Source organism: Erythrolamprus reginae, chromosome 2 (assembly GCF_031021105.1).
Source record: "Erythrolamprus reginae isolate rEryReg1 chromosome 2, rEryReg1.hap1, whole genome shotgun sequence".
Taxonomy (NCBI): Eukaryota; Metazoa; Chordata; class Lepidosauria; order Squamata; family Dipsadidae; genus Erythrolamprus; species Erythrolamprus reginae.
The window spans coordinates 171,204,606-171,224,525 of NC_091951.1; the positions used below are offsets into that span (position 1 = coordinate 171,204,606).

The following is a 19,920-nucleotide window of genomic DNA, read 5'->3' on the forward strand; positions in this document are numbered from 1 at the left end:
CATACCATGCATAAAATTGTAAAGGTCTAGGGGGAAAGTGTATCTCAGTTCCCCAGTTTGCTTTTTATAGCAGACTGTTTGGCATTTTATTTATTGTGTGTAATTGAAACTATTATATACTATCTACACGAAATTAAATCTTAAGACTATTATTGAAGTTGGCTTTAATTTTAAAATACAAGAAATTTCCCCCATGAATACCAGAGCATTTCCCGCTTTTCCTAGCCAAACCAATCCTACAAATTAACTAGGAGAATAAAGCATCATTTGCTAGTAACCAAGATGGCTTAAAAAGTTGAGAAAACAATAGCATTGTTTCCCTGCACAGATGCGTAAATATTGCCAGCTTCAAAACACTTAAGCTTGAAAGTGGATATTCCATAACTCAGGATGGGTTCCAAGAATAAGATTTCTGGCAAGGTAGGAATGGCATTGAAACAGCTCCAACGTGCTTTGATGTTGCTACATTTTACTCAGCTTCACTTCTTGGCCTTCCAGTGTGCATCTCCTTGTAGACAGCTGCAGACAATACACATTTCTGTACAGGGTGGAGGGGCCTAAATAATATTTCCTGTGATCGGTTCCTTATAAATGACTCTGGCACATTACAGAACTCCAGTTTGGATTCTGATGCTTTGCATCTTCTCCCCTTTATCCCAAAAACAAATGATAGGTTTTTGGAAAAACTCCGGGCTTATCCTTTATGGGCTTTGGTACTGATTTCCTGCTTTTGATAGCTGTCAATTTCCATGTCCCTTGCAGAGCTAGTAGAGATTCCTGGTGCTAACTCTTCCCATGCCAATGGATCTCTACACTGCTCCTGCGATGCTAATCCTGTCGACCCCAGTTTCTACCCTTGGGTATCCACATCAACTGGTTCTCCAGAACACCTTTCCTAGCAATTACGCTTGCTTTATTGAATATCTAGCTTCCGGAAAGATGATGTAGTTTGCCCAAGTAACAACTCAACTTGTCCGTTGCAGTACATATTCTGGTGAAGAAGCAGGGTACATGGAGAGTGGAAAAGGTGGCAGTCATTCTGTTCCTGTCGCTTCCTGATCTCTCCTGAATAATATTGGTTTTGTGATGCCCATGGTCAGTGTGTGGAATAGGCCACGTATGCTTTGAACCAGCCAATAAATTTAATGTGAAGAGTGTCTTGCTGCCTATTTTATGTGTGTGTGTGTTTTGAATGTCAACACTCTTTCCTACAGAACTCCAAGCTCTTGTGCTGTTTGATTTTGTTAAACCAGAAGGCTGCTGAAAACTTCTATTAACTTCGCTTAGATTTGTCAAGCAACTGAAAAAGGACATTAATTTTCTCTACCATTTAAAAACTTTTCTGTGACCCAATTCATGCATTGCACTAAGCCCTAGCTTCTAACGGTTGCCCATGCGAACCCAACTAATTGAACATTAGTTAACAAACCATTAATTAAAAAAAACCACGGCTTGACATAATAGTGAAGAACTGTCTCTTTCAGTTGAATAGTTCACAAAGTTGCAGAGAAAAGACCTCTAGCAACACATATGGCCCCCAAAGCAGTCAATCCAATAAATTGGCTTAACTCCATCATTAAATACTAGCTAAATTACTTTCTGTAAATATTGACTTAACAAAAGTTGTGTTTATAAGTTCAGCTTATAAAGCTCCAAAAGTACAACTGTTAAAAATCAAACACATGAATTATGCAAAAACAGCAAAGATATAAAAGCTTTGGCTTTATGCTGTGCTTTAGACAAGGTGCCAGAATTTTACCCTCATCTAATGGGCAATCTGGGGGGAAAAAAAGGTCAACACGCATCTGATTCAAAGCCTGCAGAGACTGAAATACACATGAAAAAAATGTGATGGCCTTTTTAAGAGTTTACCATGAAGCAAGGGTCAGGCTTAGCAAAAACTCTAAAAAGCATATTTCATAAGTAGCTAAAACCTAGTGAAGAGTGATCATTAGTATGATTTGGTCCCCAGGTATAACTTCTTGGAAGCTCTGGTTTTATTCTCACTTATTAACACTAAGGTGCATCTGGAAGAAAATGTTCCGATTCAAGTCGCACGCACAGAAATAGGTACAAGTGGAATATGTCTATTACGCAAATCTACCTGTTATAGCAATATCCCCCCAAATCCCCCAGGTCAGAAATTCCCCTCCCAAGCAATTTAGTAAATCCAAGTGTGCACACAGGAAATTAAAGCAATATATTCTCAGGCAAAAGCCCCCCTTCTCAAGAAAATAATAATAATAATAATAATAATAATAATAATAATCATCATAATAATTTTATTTTTTATTTATTTGTTTTGTCCAATACACAATGAGGGTTATAGAGGATATAATCAGGTAGAATGTATTAAAGGTGGAATAGAGGAGAAAATAAAGGAGTGAAATATACTATGAGAAAATAGCAGAAAAAGATATAGGTAAAGAAGAGAAGATATAGGAGATATAGGAGAGACAATAGGACAGGGGATGGTAGGCACTCTGGTGCACTTATGTACGCCCCTTACTGACCTCTTAGGAACTTGGTGAGGTCAACCGTGGATAGTCTAAGGGTAAAGTTTTGGGGGTTAGGGGATGATACTACAGAGTCCGATAGTGAATTCCACGCTTCAACAACTCGATTATTAAAGTTGTATTTTTTACAGTCAAGTTTGGAGCGATTAATATTAAGCTTGTATCTGTTGTGGGCTCTTGTGCTGTTGTGGTTGAAGCTGAAGTAGTCTTTGACAGGCAGGACGTTGCAACATATTTATTAGATTTGTATGCCACCCCTCTCCGAATACTCGGGGCGGCTCACAACAACAATAACAATACAATATAATACAAATGTAATATTAAAAAGAACAAGTTAAAACCCATTATTACTAAAAACAATCAATGCTACACAATCACACCACACTCAAATGCTATGTCAGAAGGGGGGGGATTAGTCCCCCCATGCCTGGCAACAGAAATGGGTCTTCAACATTTTGTGGAAGGCGAGGAGGGTGGGGGCAATTCGAATCTCAGGGGGGAGTTGATTCCAGAGGGTCGGGGCCGCCACAGAGAAGGCTCTTCCCCTAGGTCCTACCAGACAACATTGTTTAGTCGATGGGATCCAGAGAAGGCCAACTCTGTGGGACCTAATCGGCCGCTGGGATTCATGCAGCAGAAGAGGGTCCCATAGGTATTCTGGCCTGATGCCAAGAAGGGCTTTATAGGTCATTACCAACACTTTGAAATTCCCTGATGCAAAGCCAAATCAAGATACAAATCCAAGTCCAGTCCAAAATTAGTATAAAGGAAGCCCAAAGCCAAAAAAACCACTCAGGAAAACATTATTGTCTTTACCAACCTCTCCTTTCTGCATGCTACTAGTCATCTCAGCTCTCAGGGCTGGCAGGATCAAGTATGTCTGTGTGTGTGTGTGTGGGGGGGGGAGCAACTATTTATAATGAGAGTCAGCCTGTTACAAGCCATACAGCAGCCATGCCTCTTCTTCCTCTTGAGTGGGTTAGTTGTCCATCCGGTTGACCATGCCATCCCAAACCCCAAGGCTGAAGTATCTGTTTTCCAAGACACCAGAAGGCCAGACAAGGAACAATGGATGGAAACTGAGCCTCGGTGGCGCAGTGGTTAGAGTGCAGTACTCCAAGCTACTTCTGCTGATCACCGGCTGCCAGCAGTTTGGCAGACTGAATCTCAATAGGCTCAAAGTTGACTCATCCTTCCATCCTCCCAAGGTCAGTAAAACGAGGAGCCAGATTGTTGGGGGCAATATCCTTACTCTCTGTAGAGAGGGCTGTAAAACACTGTGAAGCAGTATATAAGTTTAAATGCTATTGCTAACTGACCAAGGAGTGGTTCAATCTGGAAATAAAGGAGAAACTTTTTGACAATGAGAGCATCAACCAGTGGAACAACTTGCCTGCAGAGGTTGTGAGAGCTCCAACAAATGAAAAGTTCAAGAGTAAGGGTCTCCAACCTTGGCCACTTTAAGATTTGTGGACTTCAACTCCCAGAGTTCCTCAGCCAGCAAAGCAAAACAAAGCTGGATGAGGAACTCTGGGATTTAAAGTCCACAAGTCTTAAAGTGGCCAAGGTTAGAGACCCCTACTCTTGAAAGTCTCATGTGTTGGAGCTCCGTTCAAAAGGAGATTGGATGGCCATTTGTCTAAAATGGTGTACGGACTCCTGCTTGACGGGAGGGAGGCTGGACTAGATGACCTATGACCCTTCCAACGCTAGTAATTTAATCTGGGAATGCATCCTTCTCCAGCCCCAGTGCCTCTGGCTCTGGGTTGCCTTTTGTGCCTGCGTGTGGAGGGGGAAGCCTCTTCTGGGCTCAACTCCCCACCCCCTTTATTATTATTTTTATTTATTTATTTATTTTGTCCAATGCACAATACATATTGAAGAGGATAGACATGAGTTATTATATATAAAGAAAGGATATAAAAGTCCAATACCAAAAGTATATATCAATATACACATAGTAAAATACATGATGAAGGTTATAGAGGAGATACTCATAGTAAAATATATCTAAGAAATAATAGAAAAGAAGATATAGGAATAGAACATATCAATGAAAGAATAGAAGAAGAGATATAGGAATAGAGGAAAGGATATAGGAGATATAGGAGAGCAATAGGACAGGGGACGGAAGGCACTCTAGTGCACTTGTACTCGCCCCTTACTGACCTCTTAGGAATCTGGATAGGTCAACCGTAGATTTTCTCGTGGCTTAATTCTATGACAATCATTAAGTGTTGTACCACATGTTTCTTGACAAATGAATCTTTTCTTTTATGTACATTGAGAGCATAGGCACCAAGACAAATTCCTTGTGTATCCAATCACACTTGGCCAATTAAAAATTATGTTCTATTCTAGCCATTCAACGCCTCCCTTTGTCCTTTTCCGGTCTTCCCAGACCTCCCCTCAGCGTTCTTAGCCCCGCCTCCTGGTCGGAGCACGTGATCTCTCGGAAGGACCAATCGGCGCCTTCTGCTGCTTTATGAACTGAGCCGCCGGCTTCGCTTGTTTGACTTGGCTAGCGGAGGGCATGAACGGGAGCAGGTGAGCCACGGGGGGGTGGGTTGGGGGGGAAGAAGGGTGACCCCTCCACCGCCACTCCGGCTGAAGCTGGTCGGGGTGATAGCGACGCATAAGCAGCGTGTACCTAAGCCCCCCTTCCCTTCTCTCTCAGAAGGCGGGGCTGGAGCGAGACCGTTACGCCGTTGTCAAACTTTACACTGAAAACCTTTAGTTGCAAACTTCGGCGTTAGGCGGAATGGGGGCGCGGGCGAGGAGGGGCATTTATTTGTCGGGGTGACGTGGATTATGTCTTGACACATATAAACGCCACGGGTTTTGTGGGTGATTCCCACAGAGCGTTAACTGAGTTAACCCGGCTCCTCCTCCATTCTCGAGGTTGGTAAAGACTGTACCACCATTGAGCTCTAAGCCACAGGCCACCAGTGGCCTACAGGTCCGTGGATTACTGGTGGTCCGCGAGAAAGTTTTGGTAGTCCGTGGACAGATATTGGTCCCTGGGTAGGATACAGCAGAGAGCAATGAATCCAGTCCAGGAAGAAGAAAGGAAAGGAAAAGAAAGGAAGGAAAAAGGAAAGGAAAGAAAGGAAGAATAGGAAAGGAAAGAAACGGGAAAGGAAGAAGAAAGGAGAGGAAAAGAAAGGAAGATGAAGAAAGGAAAAAAAAAGGAAGAAAAGGAAAGGAAAAAAGAGGGAGGGGAGGGACTACAGTTTTGGAATATGGGACTGACTTTCCCAACAACATCAGCAAGCCATCGTCAAATAAGCTTCAATTATTTTGTAATAATTACACTATCTCTAATAATTTTGTTATAGTTAAACAACCTTTAAAGATTTTGTTATGATCAAATAAGCATTTATGATTTTGTTGTCATTAAATAAGCATTTATAATTTTGTTAGGTTAAATAGGTGCATTTCATATTAAAGTGGAGGTTTTCTGATCATTATTTTACAAATGTATTTATCTTTTAAAAAATCATATTAGTGGTCTGTGGGACTTAAAATTATAAATTTGGTGGTCCCTGAGGTCCAAAAGGTTGTGGATCCCTGCTCTAAGCCAATCAGGGTCTTTTAGTTTCTTAATCTGTTAATCTGCGGACTAAAAAACACTGGGATTAAGGGAGGTGTTATTGATGGTGAAATGCTAATGACAGTGGATGTAAACATAAATGAATAAATGAGAAACTATGACTGGTGGGGGAAACACATACTGTGATCTACTCACGTTGTATTCCCCCCTGGTAATTGCTACAGTGCTTTTTTTTTCTTGCTTTCGATTGTAGGTGCAAACCCAGGAAGACAGGATCCTAAATGGCTGCAGCAGGAAAGGAAAACCAACAAGTGTTGTTGCCCTTTCCGAAGACCTCTGACAAACCAGGTTGGAAGGAAAGCATTTTGTTGGCTGCAGGTACTTTGAGCAGCAGTAAGATCCCCTGCCTTTCCAAAAGCAGACAACCTCCAGAGGGAAGACAATGCCAGCCACAGGTGTGAACATGGATTCTCTTTTGATTTAGGCTTGTGTGGTTTTGAAGTTTCTGCTTCTGTTTGTTTTGGCACTTGGCTGTATGTTTTGTTATGAATCAATCCTACAAGGCTGCCCTGTTCAAAGCAGTTCTGGAAAGTGTGTGCATTATAAACTGACCTTATCCAACCCCCACCCCCCCAAAAACTGATAACCCAAAAATTAATAGTACAATAGAGGAGAATACAGTATTTGTAACTCAGGGTTAAAATGAAGTTCCTTGTTGCTTGCTGCGCTTGGTAGTTTTCTTACTCAATATCACAAGTAGTGTAAGAAGTAGGGTTTGTTCTCTGTTTATAATCTGTTCTAGTGGCTCCTCCTGTCAGTGTTGGTGGGACGGTTTTAGAGGTTCTTTGATTGGGCTGCTGGATGATTGGCAGTTCCATGATTGGGGTTTTAATTATTTGATTGTTGGGCTGATGTTAAGCTTGGAATTAATCTATGCTTATCTGGGTGCTGATTGTTGGTGGGATGGTGTTTTGTCTGTTTTTGCATATTATGTAGATATTGTTTATCTACAAATGTCTGTAAGAAAATTAGCAAGCTCAGAGAGCACTAAGTACCACTCAAGTTGTTGTTGTTGTTATTATTATTATTATTATTTATTAGATTTGTATGCCACCCCTCTCCGAAGACTTGGAGCGGCTCATGCATAGTTCTTCCAGAAAGCACATATTGTTCTAACCCAGGATCTGGATAAAAAGCTAGGTTTTCAAGACAGCAGGGTTGGGATTCAAACTTTCAGGGGGACACTATTCTAATAAGCAGGTTCAACAGCATAGGGGGGGATATCATCCGAGTCCTATCAGGTGAAACTGGTTTAAAAATGGAGCCTGACTTTATTTAGGCAGAAAGAGTGGGGATGAAAGGCAATTTCTCGGCTAGGCTCTATGCCTTGAAAGTCTTTTACAGATCAAAATGAATTCCTCAAATTGTACCTGGAAATTGCAATCTGCCTTCTCAACAGCCTTTAGAAATAGGTGTGGACACACGTCTATCATCCATTGGGTCAGAGATGGCTTCTTGAGGAGGTAGCAGTGTAATTACCATCTCTCTGAAAAGTTCATTGACTATCTCATGGACCTGATTGCACCCCATCTTCCGGACACCATTAACTACCAGGAGAGACATTGACTAAATGCCAGGTAGATGAGTTAACAGTCTTAAGAATCCTGTTACTTTCTGTGTGAAACATCCCAGTTAACAGGACAGAATGGTGCCTTAATCAGTTTGCATCAGGGGTGGGTTTCAGTCAGTTTGTATTTGTATTTGTATTTATTAGATTTGTATGCTGCCCCTCTCCGAAGACTCGGGGTGGCTAACAACAATAAAAAAGACAATGTAAACAAATCTAATATTAAAAATAATCTAAAAAACCCCAATTTAAAGAACCAATCATACATACAAGCATACCATGTATAAATTTTATAAGCCTAGGGGGAAGGGAAAAAATTTCAATTCTCCCATGCCTGACGACAGAGGTGGGTTTTAAGGAGCTTGCGAAAGGCAAGGAGGGTGGGGGAAACTCGGATATCTAGGGGGAGCTGGTTCCAGAGGGTCGGGGCCGCCACAGAGAAGGCTCTTCTCCTGGGTCCCGCCAAACGGCATTGTTTAGTTTGGGCAAACCGGTAGTTACAGCCAGCGATGGAACCTGCCCTGGCGCTGTCCTGTCCTATACAATTGCTGTGTTTTTGATGCAGTGGCACAAGGCGGAGAGGGGTGGCATACAATTCCAATAAATAAATAAATAAAATAAATAAGGCACATGTGTGAATGAAGCAAGCATAGGCGTACTCACACATTTTTGATTCTGGGCAAACCCTTTGTTAAATTATGTGAAGCCCATCTCTGGTTTGAATAGAGTACTAATATGGGCTCTTACCCATGTTTTTACTTCATCTTTCTTCAGTGGTTCTCTAGGTGTGTCTTGCCATTTCATTCCCTGGAGCTTCTTAGAAATCCAGGGAGTCCCATGAGAGATCACATAGAAGCAATTCAATTCAGTTCAATCCCTTCATTATCTACCAATATGAATTCTGGGCCAGGCAGGATTGGTTTCAAACAACGGCTCAACCTTCCCTCTGAATAGCCAGACCGAGATTCCCACCATATACAGTATCTCCCTGTCTGTCAGAACTGATATGAAGCTATGAAGGGGTGCCTTGGTTCAATTGAGCTTTCAATGTGGCTCTCCAAAGGGAAGCATGTACCAGTGATATTTTTATGAAACAAATGGTTGGCCAGAGGCCTCCATACAGAGTGCTTTTCTTTCAATGTCATGTTGCTGTTTCTATCCAATGTTTGAAATGGGATGACTGTGTTAAACAAAACAATGCTGTTTTCTACACCTTTAGTCATTATTAATAACAATGTTACTGTATATTACTAATGGTTTTGGATATGTGATTTTTTTTTCCAGATTAGAAATTGATACAAAATAATAATTTCATTTGAGCATGTATAGATTCATATATAAACACACACATTTGCTCTATAGTTATAGATGAATGAGAGTCTGCTGGGAATGGGGTGGGCTATAAATACAGTGATCCCTCGATTTTCGCGATCTTGATCTTCGCGAAACGCTATATTGCGATTTTTCAAAAAATAATAAATTAAAAATACTCCCCGTTTTTTTTGCTATACTGTACCATGGTTTTTCTCACCCGATGACGTCTTTTTTTCTATCATTTCTCTCTCTCTTCCTTCCACTCTTCTCTCTCTCTTTCTTCCTCTCTCACACTCTCTTCCTCCCTCTCTCATCTCTTTCGGGGGCGGGCGGGCGGGTGCCTACGGGGAACGGTGGCCGCCAGCGCTGCTGCAGGAGGACTCGGCGGTGAGAGGGGCGGGTAGCGGCGAGCGGGCGGGCGGACGAGTGGCGGGCGGGTGGGTGCTTACGGGGAACGGTGGCCGCCAGCGCTGCTGCAGGAGGACTCGGCGGTGAGAGGGGCGGTAGCGGCGGGTGGGCGGGCGGCGGACAAGCGGCGGGTGGACAAGCGGTGGGCGGGTGGGTGGCGGGCGGGCGGCGGGCAGGCGGCGGACAAGCGGCGGGCAGGCGGCGGGTGGGCAGGCGGCGGACAAGCGGCGGGCGGGCGGGCGGCGGACAAGCGGCGGGCGGGCAAGCGGCGGGCGGGCAGGCGGCAGACAAGCAGCGGGCGGGCGGCGAGCTGTATGTAGCGGAAGTAAAAACACCATGGAAAAGTGGCGCGCATGTGCAGATGGTGTTTTTACTTCCGCACCACTATATCGCGAAAAATCGAGTATCGCGAGGGGTCTTGGAACGTAACCCTCGCGATACTCGAGGGATCACTGTATACCGTTTTTTCCCAGTGAATAAGATGGACCCTTTTCCGCCCTAAAAAGACTGAAAATTTGGGTACTTTTTATACTCCAAATGTAGCTTTTTTGAAGTTTTTTCCCCAGCCCTAGCTTCCTCCTCCCTCCGAAGAAGGTTTTTTCCTGCCCTAAGTCTTTGCAGGCTTGTTTTCATTCCTACTCCCTTTGGAAAAGGTATTTTCAGCTCTAGCCAGGGTTTAAAACAACATGCTGAAGCTGAGCATTCTGAGGATGTTAACTAGATCAGTGTTTTCCAACCTTGGCAACTTGAAGATATTTGGACTTCAACTCCCAGAATTCCTCAGCCAGCCATTTTGGAGTCCCCTGCTGTCTAGAGCAGTGTTTCCAACCTTGGCAACTTGAAGATATTTGGACTTCAACTCCCAGAATTCCCCAGCCAGCATTCGCTGGCTGGGGAATTCTGGGAGTTGAAGTCCAAATATCTTCAAGTTGCCAAGGTTGGGAAACACTGAACTAGATGAATACTGGTAGGTAGATTTCTCCCCCTCTCCCCCCCCATTTTCCTCCCCCCAAACTAAGGTCTAAAAAATACGGTAATCAAATAAATGGTGCTTGGGACATGGTCCTTTGGGGTTCTGTTTCTGCTGTTCACTGAAGGATACTAGTAGAAGGGCCACCTATATGGGAGTGGGGAATCTGACTTCAGGCTGATTCTGCTCTTCTATAACTAGGTTACCACTAGGGAATGTTTTTATAGGAAGACAGTAGCACCCTGACTTTAATCCTCTTGTTTCCTCTGCAGCCGTCTTCTTCCAAAGGGAGGACTTGCAAATTGGCTCATTCTAACCCACCCTCAGAATTGGCCAAGACCCCCAACAGAGAGCCCTTCTCCAACATGCAGCTAACCACTTCCAGTTGCAAGAATAAAGGTGATGGGTCTCATGGCAAAGGTATAAAGCTTGTTGTTCCATATTCATCCTCCTGACCTTCCATAAGGGCTTTAAGGCCCAATGCGAGCGCATCACACCAAAGGTGGCTAATGGGTTTAGACAAGATCCCACCTCACTCTCGTGCGCATCCTGCTCCCTTTCTCTCCATCTTTTAATTGCAAATTATTATTATTACTATTTATTGCTGCATTTTTAAAATTAGCTTCTAATGTTTGTAAGCCATCCAGAGTTGGCTCTAGGGTGAGATGGATGGCAAGCAAGTCTACTTGTTTATTGAGATTGATAAGTTTTGTACATCATTTTAAACCTGATTGAATAAGCCACTAGGCACTTTTAAGTTAAGGGATGGTATATTTATTTATTTATTAGATTTGTATGACGCCCCTCTCCGCAGACTCTGCAGCATTGTTAGATCTCAACTGCCACTGACACAGGCAGTGTTGCTGATAGATGGGAATTATGGAAGTTCCATCCTCTGCACAGTTTTGTGAGTCACAGATGTCCTTCTGCAGTGCCAAACCATACCTGCATATTTCAAAAAGAGCCTGGCCTCAGGATCTTTGCTCCTGTACTTGATAATCCATGGCTTGTTGGGTTTTGTGGAATTGTAATTAATCGTAATAATGATTGGTGGTACAATCATTGTTATATGCTGTTGACAACAATCAAAAGCATATAATGCAGTACCAGGATGTGTTTTTTTAAAAAAATGATTGGTTTGTAACTAACAGTAAGCGATAATGGTAACTTCACATATGGCTTGGTGTAGCGGTCCCCAAACTAAGGCCCGCGGGCTGCATGCGGCCTGCTGAGGCCATTTATCTGGCCCATGGGTGAGTGACAGGAGCACAGGTACATACTTTTCTTTTAATTAAATTCTCTCCTTAATGTTCCTTCAAAAAGTACAACACCAATTATATTTCTAACTTATTAATCATTATGCCAAAGTGCTTCCTTCTTTCTTTATACAATTTTCCATAAACCAAGAAAACCTAGTAGAGCCAATCAGATGTTAACAAAAGAAAATTAAAAAGAAAACATAAACATATATGAATTTCAGATTTCTTCCCCCCCTCTAAATAGTATGTTCCCATTTTGTTTTTTACTTTAAAATAAGGTATGTGCAGTGTCCATATGGATTTGTTCATAGTTTTTTTTTATAGTCCGGCCCTATAACAGTTCGAGGGACAATGAACTGGCCCCCTGTGTAAAAAGTTTGGGGACCCCTGTTGGTGTTATGGATGAATCCACTGCTGCGATGTGTCAACTGCTTTAAACTATCCAGATCAGTCTTGAAATTAGATTTTTTTGCATGGATAAATTATCTCCATTTCTGCTGCTCTTTAACCATAATAAAGCTTTGATTTGATTTGATCCCCTTCTGTTTGTGACAGAGAACACTTAAATGATGTAGCTCTTATTGTAGGCTATAAGGTTTATGTGGAGCCTGTTTTCAATTGGAGATGAAAGATTTTTTTAAAATCTAGTCTTTTCTGACTGTGTGTTTGAGTCCAGCTTGGGGAAAATGGTACAGACTTTAGGGATTCTTTTCTTGGTATCTGGTATAATTAATTGCTTGAGGCAGGAGTGGATTCCACTTACCTTCGACACTGGTTTAGATCGCAATGTTTTGAGCTGCTCAGCTTTGTTTTGGACAGAGAAATAAAGGTCCAATGCCGAAAATTACAAAAAAAGAGAGAAAAAGATGGCGGCATGAAGAGACCATCACAGACAGCATTGGATCCGTGACGCCATCTTCACATCACCAGAAGGTCGCTAACCGTTCTGGCGATCGGGTCTGAACTGGGAGGAACCCACCCCCAGCTTGAGGCCTTTTCCTCCCAAGTACAATTCCTTAACTGTGCAAGTCCCAATTTTCTTTGCAGAAGTGAGCTCAGTCGAGTTTGTGCCTGACCCAGAAGCTCTTGCCAGCATTCTGTCCAACACGGGGCTGACTCACCAGATGGTGAATGTAGTTCACAAGCACAGCCTAGCCCGGCGAGTTCCTCTGAAAGGGAAGAGGACATGCTTAATCGGCACTGGGGTAAGTCTCCGTTCTGCTGGGCTCACTTGTTTTGCAGGTTCTGCTTTACTGAGTTAAAGTGGAGTTGTACAGATATCCAGCCAGGCACTTCTTGTTTCTTTATGCAATATAGTAATCCCTCGCTACTTCGTGGCTCATCTTTTGCGGATTCGCTACTTCACGGGTTTTCAAAGGGGGCTTAAATCCATTAACTCCATTGAAAATTTTAAATCCATTAAAAATTCATAAAATTCTTCTACTGTACTGCACTCTATTAAAGAAACTGGTAGGACATCACATGCAGTTCCAGCTGAGAAACATTATAGAATGACTGTTTAATGCAAAGGGTGGGTTTTAAAAGTCCAAATACTCGTTAAATACATTAAAAATATATATTTCCTCTACTTCACGGAAATTCGTTTTTCACGGGTGGTCTTGGAACGCATCCCCCGCGAAAAACGAGGGATCACTGTAGTTCAAAAATAATGATGACCACTGTACCCTCTAAGCTGCACCCCCCCCCCCCGTGCACCCTTTAAAGGAAGGCCTTTAAAACCTGGCTTTGTTCCCAGACTAGTTTTATTTTCATTTTATTTATTAAATTGATTTAAGTAGCTTTCCATCTCACAAAATGTTATGCTTGCGGGGAGCCTTGTCAGGTTTTTATTACTTTGCTTTTAGTCTGGGCTGTCTTGCTTTATATTTTTGGATGCTTTTAAACATTTCAGCCTTATAATAGGATTGAGTAAATCCCCCATAATCTACTGGAGTGAGTGGACATAACAAATGAAATTAATAGATAAGTATTCTGTTTACTGGGAAAGGATTCATCCGATCCAAACTGCAACCATATTTTGTTTTTTTTTGTGGATTCTGCTTGCCGTTTTCCTAAACCTAGAAAAAAAAAATCTTGGTGGCTGGAACAGAGGAAAAGGTAGACTTAGCTACATGAATAAAGTCCTCAGATCCGTGGCCTTTTCCGAGGTGGCTCCTTTCCTATGGAATATTCCCTGGAGATAAGATTGGCCCCCTCCTTTTACTTTTCCAGAAGAGCTTGAACAACAGATTCTTCAGGACCCCACGTTGGCGTGGAACCAGTCAAGTGTCTGATTTGATTGTGTTTTTTGCCACTGTAGGAGAGTGTGTTAATGGGTTTCTGTACTGTGGACTTGTCATTTTGTAAGCTGTTCAGAGTCACCGTGTTTATACAGGCAGCCTTTGCCTTTTGACCAGGGTTAAGCGAGCAAGGTGGTTAAGTGAGTCACATCCAATTTTTCTTCTTTTGCCCAGGGTTGTTAAATGAGCCATGGCAGTTGTTAAATGAATCATGCAGTCGTTACGTGAACCAGGCTTTCCCCATTGACTTTGCTCGTCAGAAGCCAGCTGGGGAAGTTGCAAGTGGCAATCATATGATCTCAGCATCTGTCTTAAACACATGCTGATTGCCAAGCACCCAAATTTTGGTCATATGAACTTGGGAATGCTGCAATTGTTGTAAGTGTGAGGACCGTTTGCAAGTCACTGTTTTCAGTGTTGTAACTTTGAACGGTCACTAAATGAACGGTTGTACATTGAGAACTACCTGTATACATTTGTTTAATAGATAAATATTAGAGGTACCTGTTATCTAAGCATTGTCTTTTAAAAATTGAAGGTGGATTTGTGTTCTCTCTCTGTAGAATGCCCATAGCTCCCTGGGTACAGAGACTCTTAAGATGAACCCTTTTCGCATGTCCCGTATCTCTGCATCTGCTTCAACAGGTATGACTTAATCTGGATTTCCCTTTTTGGGAGAAGAGGCTTCAGTCTTAAGATTTATTCATGAAGTTCTCATGATACAATTAACTGGGGGTTTGAAATATTTGAAGGCCATGCTTTCCATGCATGGAACATTGTTCTGGAACCACTGGTGCTGTATTGTCCATTTGATTTGTCTTCTCATCCCTTTACAGATATGGATCGCCCACAGTCTCTGAGCCTTGGCTTAAATACTCAACAACCTAAAACGTTGTCAACGACACTCAAGAATTGGGAGACTGGGGTGGGTAGTTGATTTTTTTTTTTTGCATGTGGAAACACCAGCACAAAAACCCCACAACCCCTTTAAAGGAAGGGTGCTGAATGGTCAGTTTCAGGCTCCATAGTACAACTAACAGATGAACAGTCATAAGTCAAAGACTATATTTAGGAGCCTTAATTTTGGTTTTAAAGTGTTACTTACAATTTTGTTCTGTTCTGTTCTGTTTATTTTATTTTTATTATTATATCATATCATATATTATAATGTATTGTACAGTAATCCCTCGTTTTTCACGGGGGATGCGTTCTAAGACCACCCGTGAAAAACGAATTTCTGTGAAGTAGAGGAAATATATTTTTAACGAGTATTTGGACTTTTAAAACCCACCCTTTGCATTAAACAGTCATTCTTAAATGTTTCTCAGCTGGAACTACATGTGATATCCTACCAGTTTCTTTAATAGGGTACAGTAGTGCTGTAGAAGAATTTTAATGGATTTAAAATTTTCAATGGATTTAAGCCCCCTTTGAAAACCTGTGAAGTAGCGAATCCGCAAAAGACGAACTATTATTATATTATATTATATTGTATATTATATTATATTATATTATATTATATTATATTATATTATATTATATTATATTATATTATATTATATTATATTATATTATATTATATTATATTATATTATATTTATTATATTTATTATATTTATTATATTTATTATATTTATTATATTTATTATATTTATTATATTTATTATATTTATTATATTATAATATATTAATTATATTATAATATATTATATTATATTATATTAATCCACTCACTCTCAGCAACTGGTCAGCCTACAAATTAAACCTTTCTATATAACCTCCTCCCAGCTCTTCAATCTTCAGTGATACCACAGTGTTCATGAATAGGGGATATTTGGAATCTCTTTTTCTCTCTGTCATGCTCTCTCTCTCTCTCTCTGTCCCTCCCTCCCTCCCTCTCTCTCTTTGTGTATTTAGCAACATAGCCAGGAATGTCAAAAGAGTGCACAATTAAGCCTTGCAAAGCCTGTTTTCACAGAAGAGCTTTCCAAAATTTGTCTATGGTTGAAGGTTGTCAGCCAGTCCAGGAGTCTATAAAGTTCAAGCATTAAATTTGTAGGACAAGGGACCACATAGCAGCCAGAGAACAGAGGTGACTGAGTCTCTGCAGCCAACTATTGCTAATCAGAATGTTTGCCCCGTTGCCTGGCAAGTAACCTCACAGGTTTCCTCTGTTGGGCTCTCCTTTCTGCTCACCCGGTGCATTTATGGCATCTTCTGGTAAAGCCAGCTGTTCAGAAGGTATTTGTGACTGATCTGCCTCTGCTGATATTTGGCTTTGTTGAGGGAGGCATCACATGACTGCACACGGTTTTACGACCTTTTCCTGCCACAGTTAAGCAGGCCACCCACAGGTGCTAAGCCCAGACATCATGTGATTTAATTGCGACCTCCTATTGGCTTCCCCAGTGGCTTTGCCACCTGAACCGGCTGAAATATCGCAAATGGTGATAACATGACTTCAAGCCAAACTGTCCAGATCGCAATCACATAACTGTAGGGAAGCTGTACTGGTCATAAATGTGAGGACTACTTGTTAGTCACTTGTTCCGCAGAGTTGTCGTTGTTCTGTCTCACATGGCAAACGAGCAGCAGTTAACTCCCAATTAAGGCTCTAACACAGGATATTGAAATGAAATAGTTTATTGTACAGTCAGGTTTGTTGAAAAACACAAATGAGAACCAAAGAATATTCTTTGGCTGCCAAAATTCAAAAGCGAACGGAAGAACTGATAAGCAAGATTTCAAAGCAAAATTACTCACAGACGTCTTAACACTTTATCGTTCAGAACTGCAAAAAGATATGTTTGTACAAAAGGCAAAAACTCTTAACGTGCTCTTTTCCTTTGAAGGATCAAACGTTGATTTTCTGCAAAGGTAACCTCCCAAGTTATCCACTCTAGGATTATAGCCTGCACACAGCTATACTAAAGTCCTCCTTCTGAGTCTACGAAACTGCTCTTGCCTCCCCCTCATCCTTCGCACTCTTGCGTCCAGAATAGGGTCCCTCACCTCCTCTTCCTCATCAGACCCAGGCAAAGCTCCAGTTGGGGGTTCTGTAGTCTCTGCAGGACCCTCACACTCTATCTCTCCCTCCTCCTCACTGTCCAACTCCCCTAACAGCCACACAGGCCGACCATGCCCAGAAAGGCCTGGTTCATCTGGCTCGAAGTCTGTTATCAAATGACCTGGCTGCAATCCAACCACAACAGTCATAACTTCAAAAGTTCACTAACCCTTGTTTTTCTTTCTTGTTTTTCTTTGAAGCCACTTCGCTTTTCATTCAAGAAGCTTCTTCAGCTTGAATGAGAAGCGAAACATCTTCAAAGAAAAACAAGAAAGTCCAGTTGCTTCTCAGAAAAAAAAAAAGGCACCTTTGGGACAAACGTGACTTGGATGACTGAAAATTTCTCTAGGCGTCATGATCGACTTGTTCATTTTTTTGCCTGCCTTGGGTTTCCTGCTACCTAATGGATTTGTGCTAAGGAGTTGCTGCCCTGTGGCTCTAACATTTGTTATTTGTGCCAGGTGGAGATGGCAAAGGCCAACCAACCCACAGGGACCATGGAAGAACGGGAGAGTTCAGCGTCCAGTCTGGAGGCAAAACAGCCGAGCAATGTTGCCGGGAGCAAGCTGTCAACACAAAAGTGAGAAAAGGGCCAAATTTTCCCTTTTGATTTGTTGGGGTTTGAGTGGGTGGATTATAGTAATTTGTAGTAAATAAAAGTCTTGCTACAGTTAGTCCTCAATTTATGACTTTTCACTTAATAACCATTCACAGTTACTGTGGCCTCAGTCATTGTACTTTACAGCTGGAGGAATTAGAGACAAATCATGGCAGGATGCCTTCGCAGGGTTTATTGCTTATATACAGTTTTCCAAGCAGACAAAGGTAGAATCAAGCAACAGCATTTTCATTGGTGAATTCTCCCCTTCAATATTCCCCCTCCACCATCAACCTTAATGAGCATCCTGTTGTTGCAACCTAGATGAGATCATATACCAGCCAGAGGAAAGTACCTTAGTTCATTCTGGACATAGAAACATAGAAACATAGAAGACTGACGGCAGAAAAAGACCCCATGGTCCATCTAGTCTGCCCTTATACTATTTTCTGTATTTTATCTTAGGATGGATATATGTTTATCCCAGGCATGTTTAAATTCAGTTTCTGCGGATTTACCAACCACGTCTGCTGGAAGTTTGTTCCAAGGATCTACTACTCTTTCAGTAAAATAATATTTTCTCATGTTGCTTTTGATCTTTCCCCCAACTAACCTCAGATTGTGTCCCCTTGTTCTTGTGTTCACTTTCCTATTAAAAACACTTCCCTCCTGGACCTTATTTAACCCTTTAATATATTTAAATGTTTCGATCATGTCCCCCCTTTTCCTTCTGTCCTCCAGACTATACAGATTGAGTTCATTAAGTCTTTCCTGATACGTTTTATACTTAAGACCTTCCACCATTCTTGTAGCCCGTCTTTGGACCCGACATGTGAACTGGGTGATCTCACGTAGGCACGAGAGGCCCATTTAAGGCAGGCAGTATTGTACTCACACCCTCCACAGGGTCTCATCCCTACATACAGCTGGCAAAACACTTCTGGGCCATCCTAAAATGACACTCTCTGCGTCCCCTTCCCATAGTCACATTACCCCATTTTGAGCACTTGACAACCGTCTCACAGTTTGGAGTGATTGTAATGTCCTGCAGTCATGTGATCATTGGTTATGACCTATAAAGCCCTTCATGACATCGGACCAGAATATCTCCGGGACCGCCTTCTACCGCACGAATCCCAGCGACCGATTAGATCCCACAGAGTTGGCCTTCTCCGGGTCCCGTCGACTAAACAATGTCGTTTGGCGGGTCCCAGGGGAAGAGCCTTCTCTGTGGTGGCCCCAACCCTCTGGAACCAGCTCGCCCCTGAGATTAGAATTGCCCCCACCCTCCTTGCCTTTTGTAAACTCCTTAAAACCCACCTCTGCTGTCAGGCATGGGGAAACTGAGATAACTTCCCCAGGTCTATATTGTTTAGGTATGGTATGTTGTGTGCATGTTTTTTAAATTATGGGTTTTTAGTTTTAATTATTAGATTTGTATTGTACATTGTTTTTTCTATTACTGTTGTGAGCCGCCCCGAGTCTACGGAGAGGGGCGGCATACAAATTTAATAAATAAATAAATAAATGACTGGTGATAGTTTTTGCCAATTACCAGAAAAAAAAGAAAACCAAAACCATTTGGGAGACTGGATTCAGACTTACAACGATGTGATCCATTGAACAATTGCTATAAAAATGGTTGTAAAATCAGACCTGTTCACATGCGTGCCTTTATGACTGTCTCAACTTACATAGGAAATTCTAGTCCCAATTTGTTATCGCAAATCGAGGACTATACCTGTAATGGTTTCTTCATGACTGAGTTGGCACAATGGCTCATCTTAGCTTAATCTAACTATGAATGTTGAATAATTGTGAATTACCCAGTTTTTCATTGCAGGTTTTTAAATGAGTGGGGTTTTTTGCAGCTCAGAGAGGAGGATGGTATTTTCCCCTTTTCAGTAAAGAGGAAAAAAAAGTTTTTTTACATTCCCACCTTTCCTTGCATTATTTACTTTCCCCCAGGCTTATTATAATTTATGTTTGGTATGTATGTGCTGTTTGGTTTTTAATTATGATAGGGTTTTTAGTTTTTTAATATTGGATTTGTGCCATTATAATATTGTTTTTATCGTTGTTGTGAGCCGCCCTGAGTCTTCGGAGAGGGGCGGCATACAAATCTAATAAATTATTATTATTATTATTATTATTATTATTATTATTATTATTATTATTATTATGAATTTGCCATGCTGGTTCTGATGCTTGTTAACTTTCTGTTGCTTTTGTTCTTAAACAGAAGCTCAGTTGTCAAGAAGGAAATCGCAGGAACCACTGGGGAAGGTGAGCGACTGCTTTCTTCTCT

The 19,920-nt window shown here is 41.7% G+C and overlaps 2 protein-coding genes across 5 annotated transcripts in view; one reads left to right on the top strand and one right to left on the bottom strand.

Moving 5' to 3' along the window:
• Window positions 1–19,920, bottom strand: part of LOC139161376 (tubulin alpha-1A chain) — a 237,294-nt gene that overhangs the window by 130,139 nt on the left and 87,235 nt on the right. The gene's annotated exons all lie outside the window — the stretch shown is intronic.
• Window positions 4,948–19,920, top strand: part of TROAP (trophinin associated protein) — a 32,667-nt gene continuing 17,694 nt past the window's right edge. Inside the window, exons 1-8 of one of the 4 annotated variants that reach the window (XM_070740411.1) lie at window positions 4,948–5,063; window positions 6,323–6,524; window positions 10,661–10,808; window positions 12,695–12,852; window positions 14,511–14,592; window positions 14,784–14,872; window positions 17,476–17,594; window positions 19,855–19,898. In XM_070740411.1, the coding sequence (XP_070596512.1) occupies window positions 6,351–6,524; window positions 10,661–10,808; window positions 12,695–12,852; window positions 14,511–14,592; window positions 14,784–14,872; window positions 17,476–17,594; window positions 19,855–19,898 (814 nt within the window). In that variant the 5' untranslated portion in view covers window positions 4,948–5,063; window positions 6,323–6,350. The remainder of the gene's footprint in view (window positions 5,064–6,322; window positions 6,525–10,660; window positions 10,809–12,694; window positions 12,853–14,510; window positions 14,593–14,783; window positions 14,873–17,475; window positions 17,595–19,854; window positions 19,899–19,920) is intronic. The other 3 variants (XM_070740412.1, XM_070740413.1, XM_070740414.1) reach the window with 3 other exon arrangements.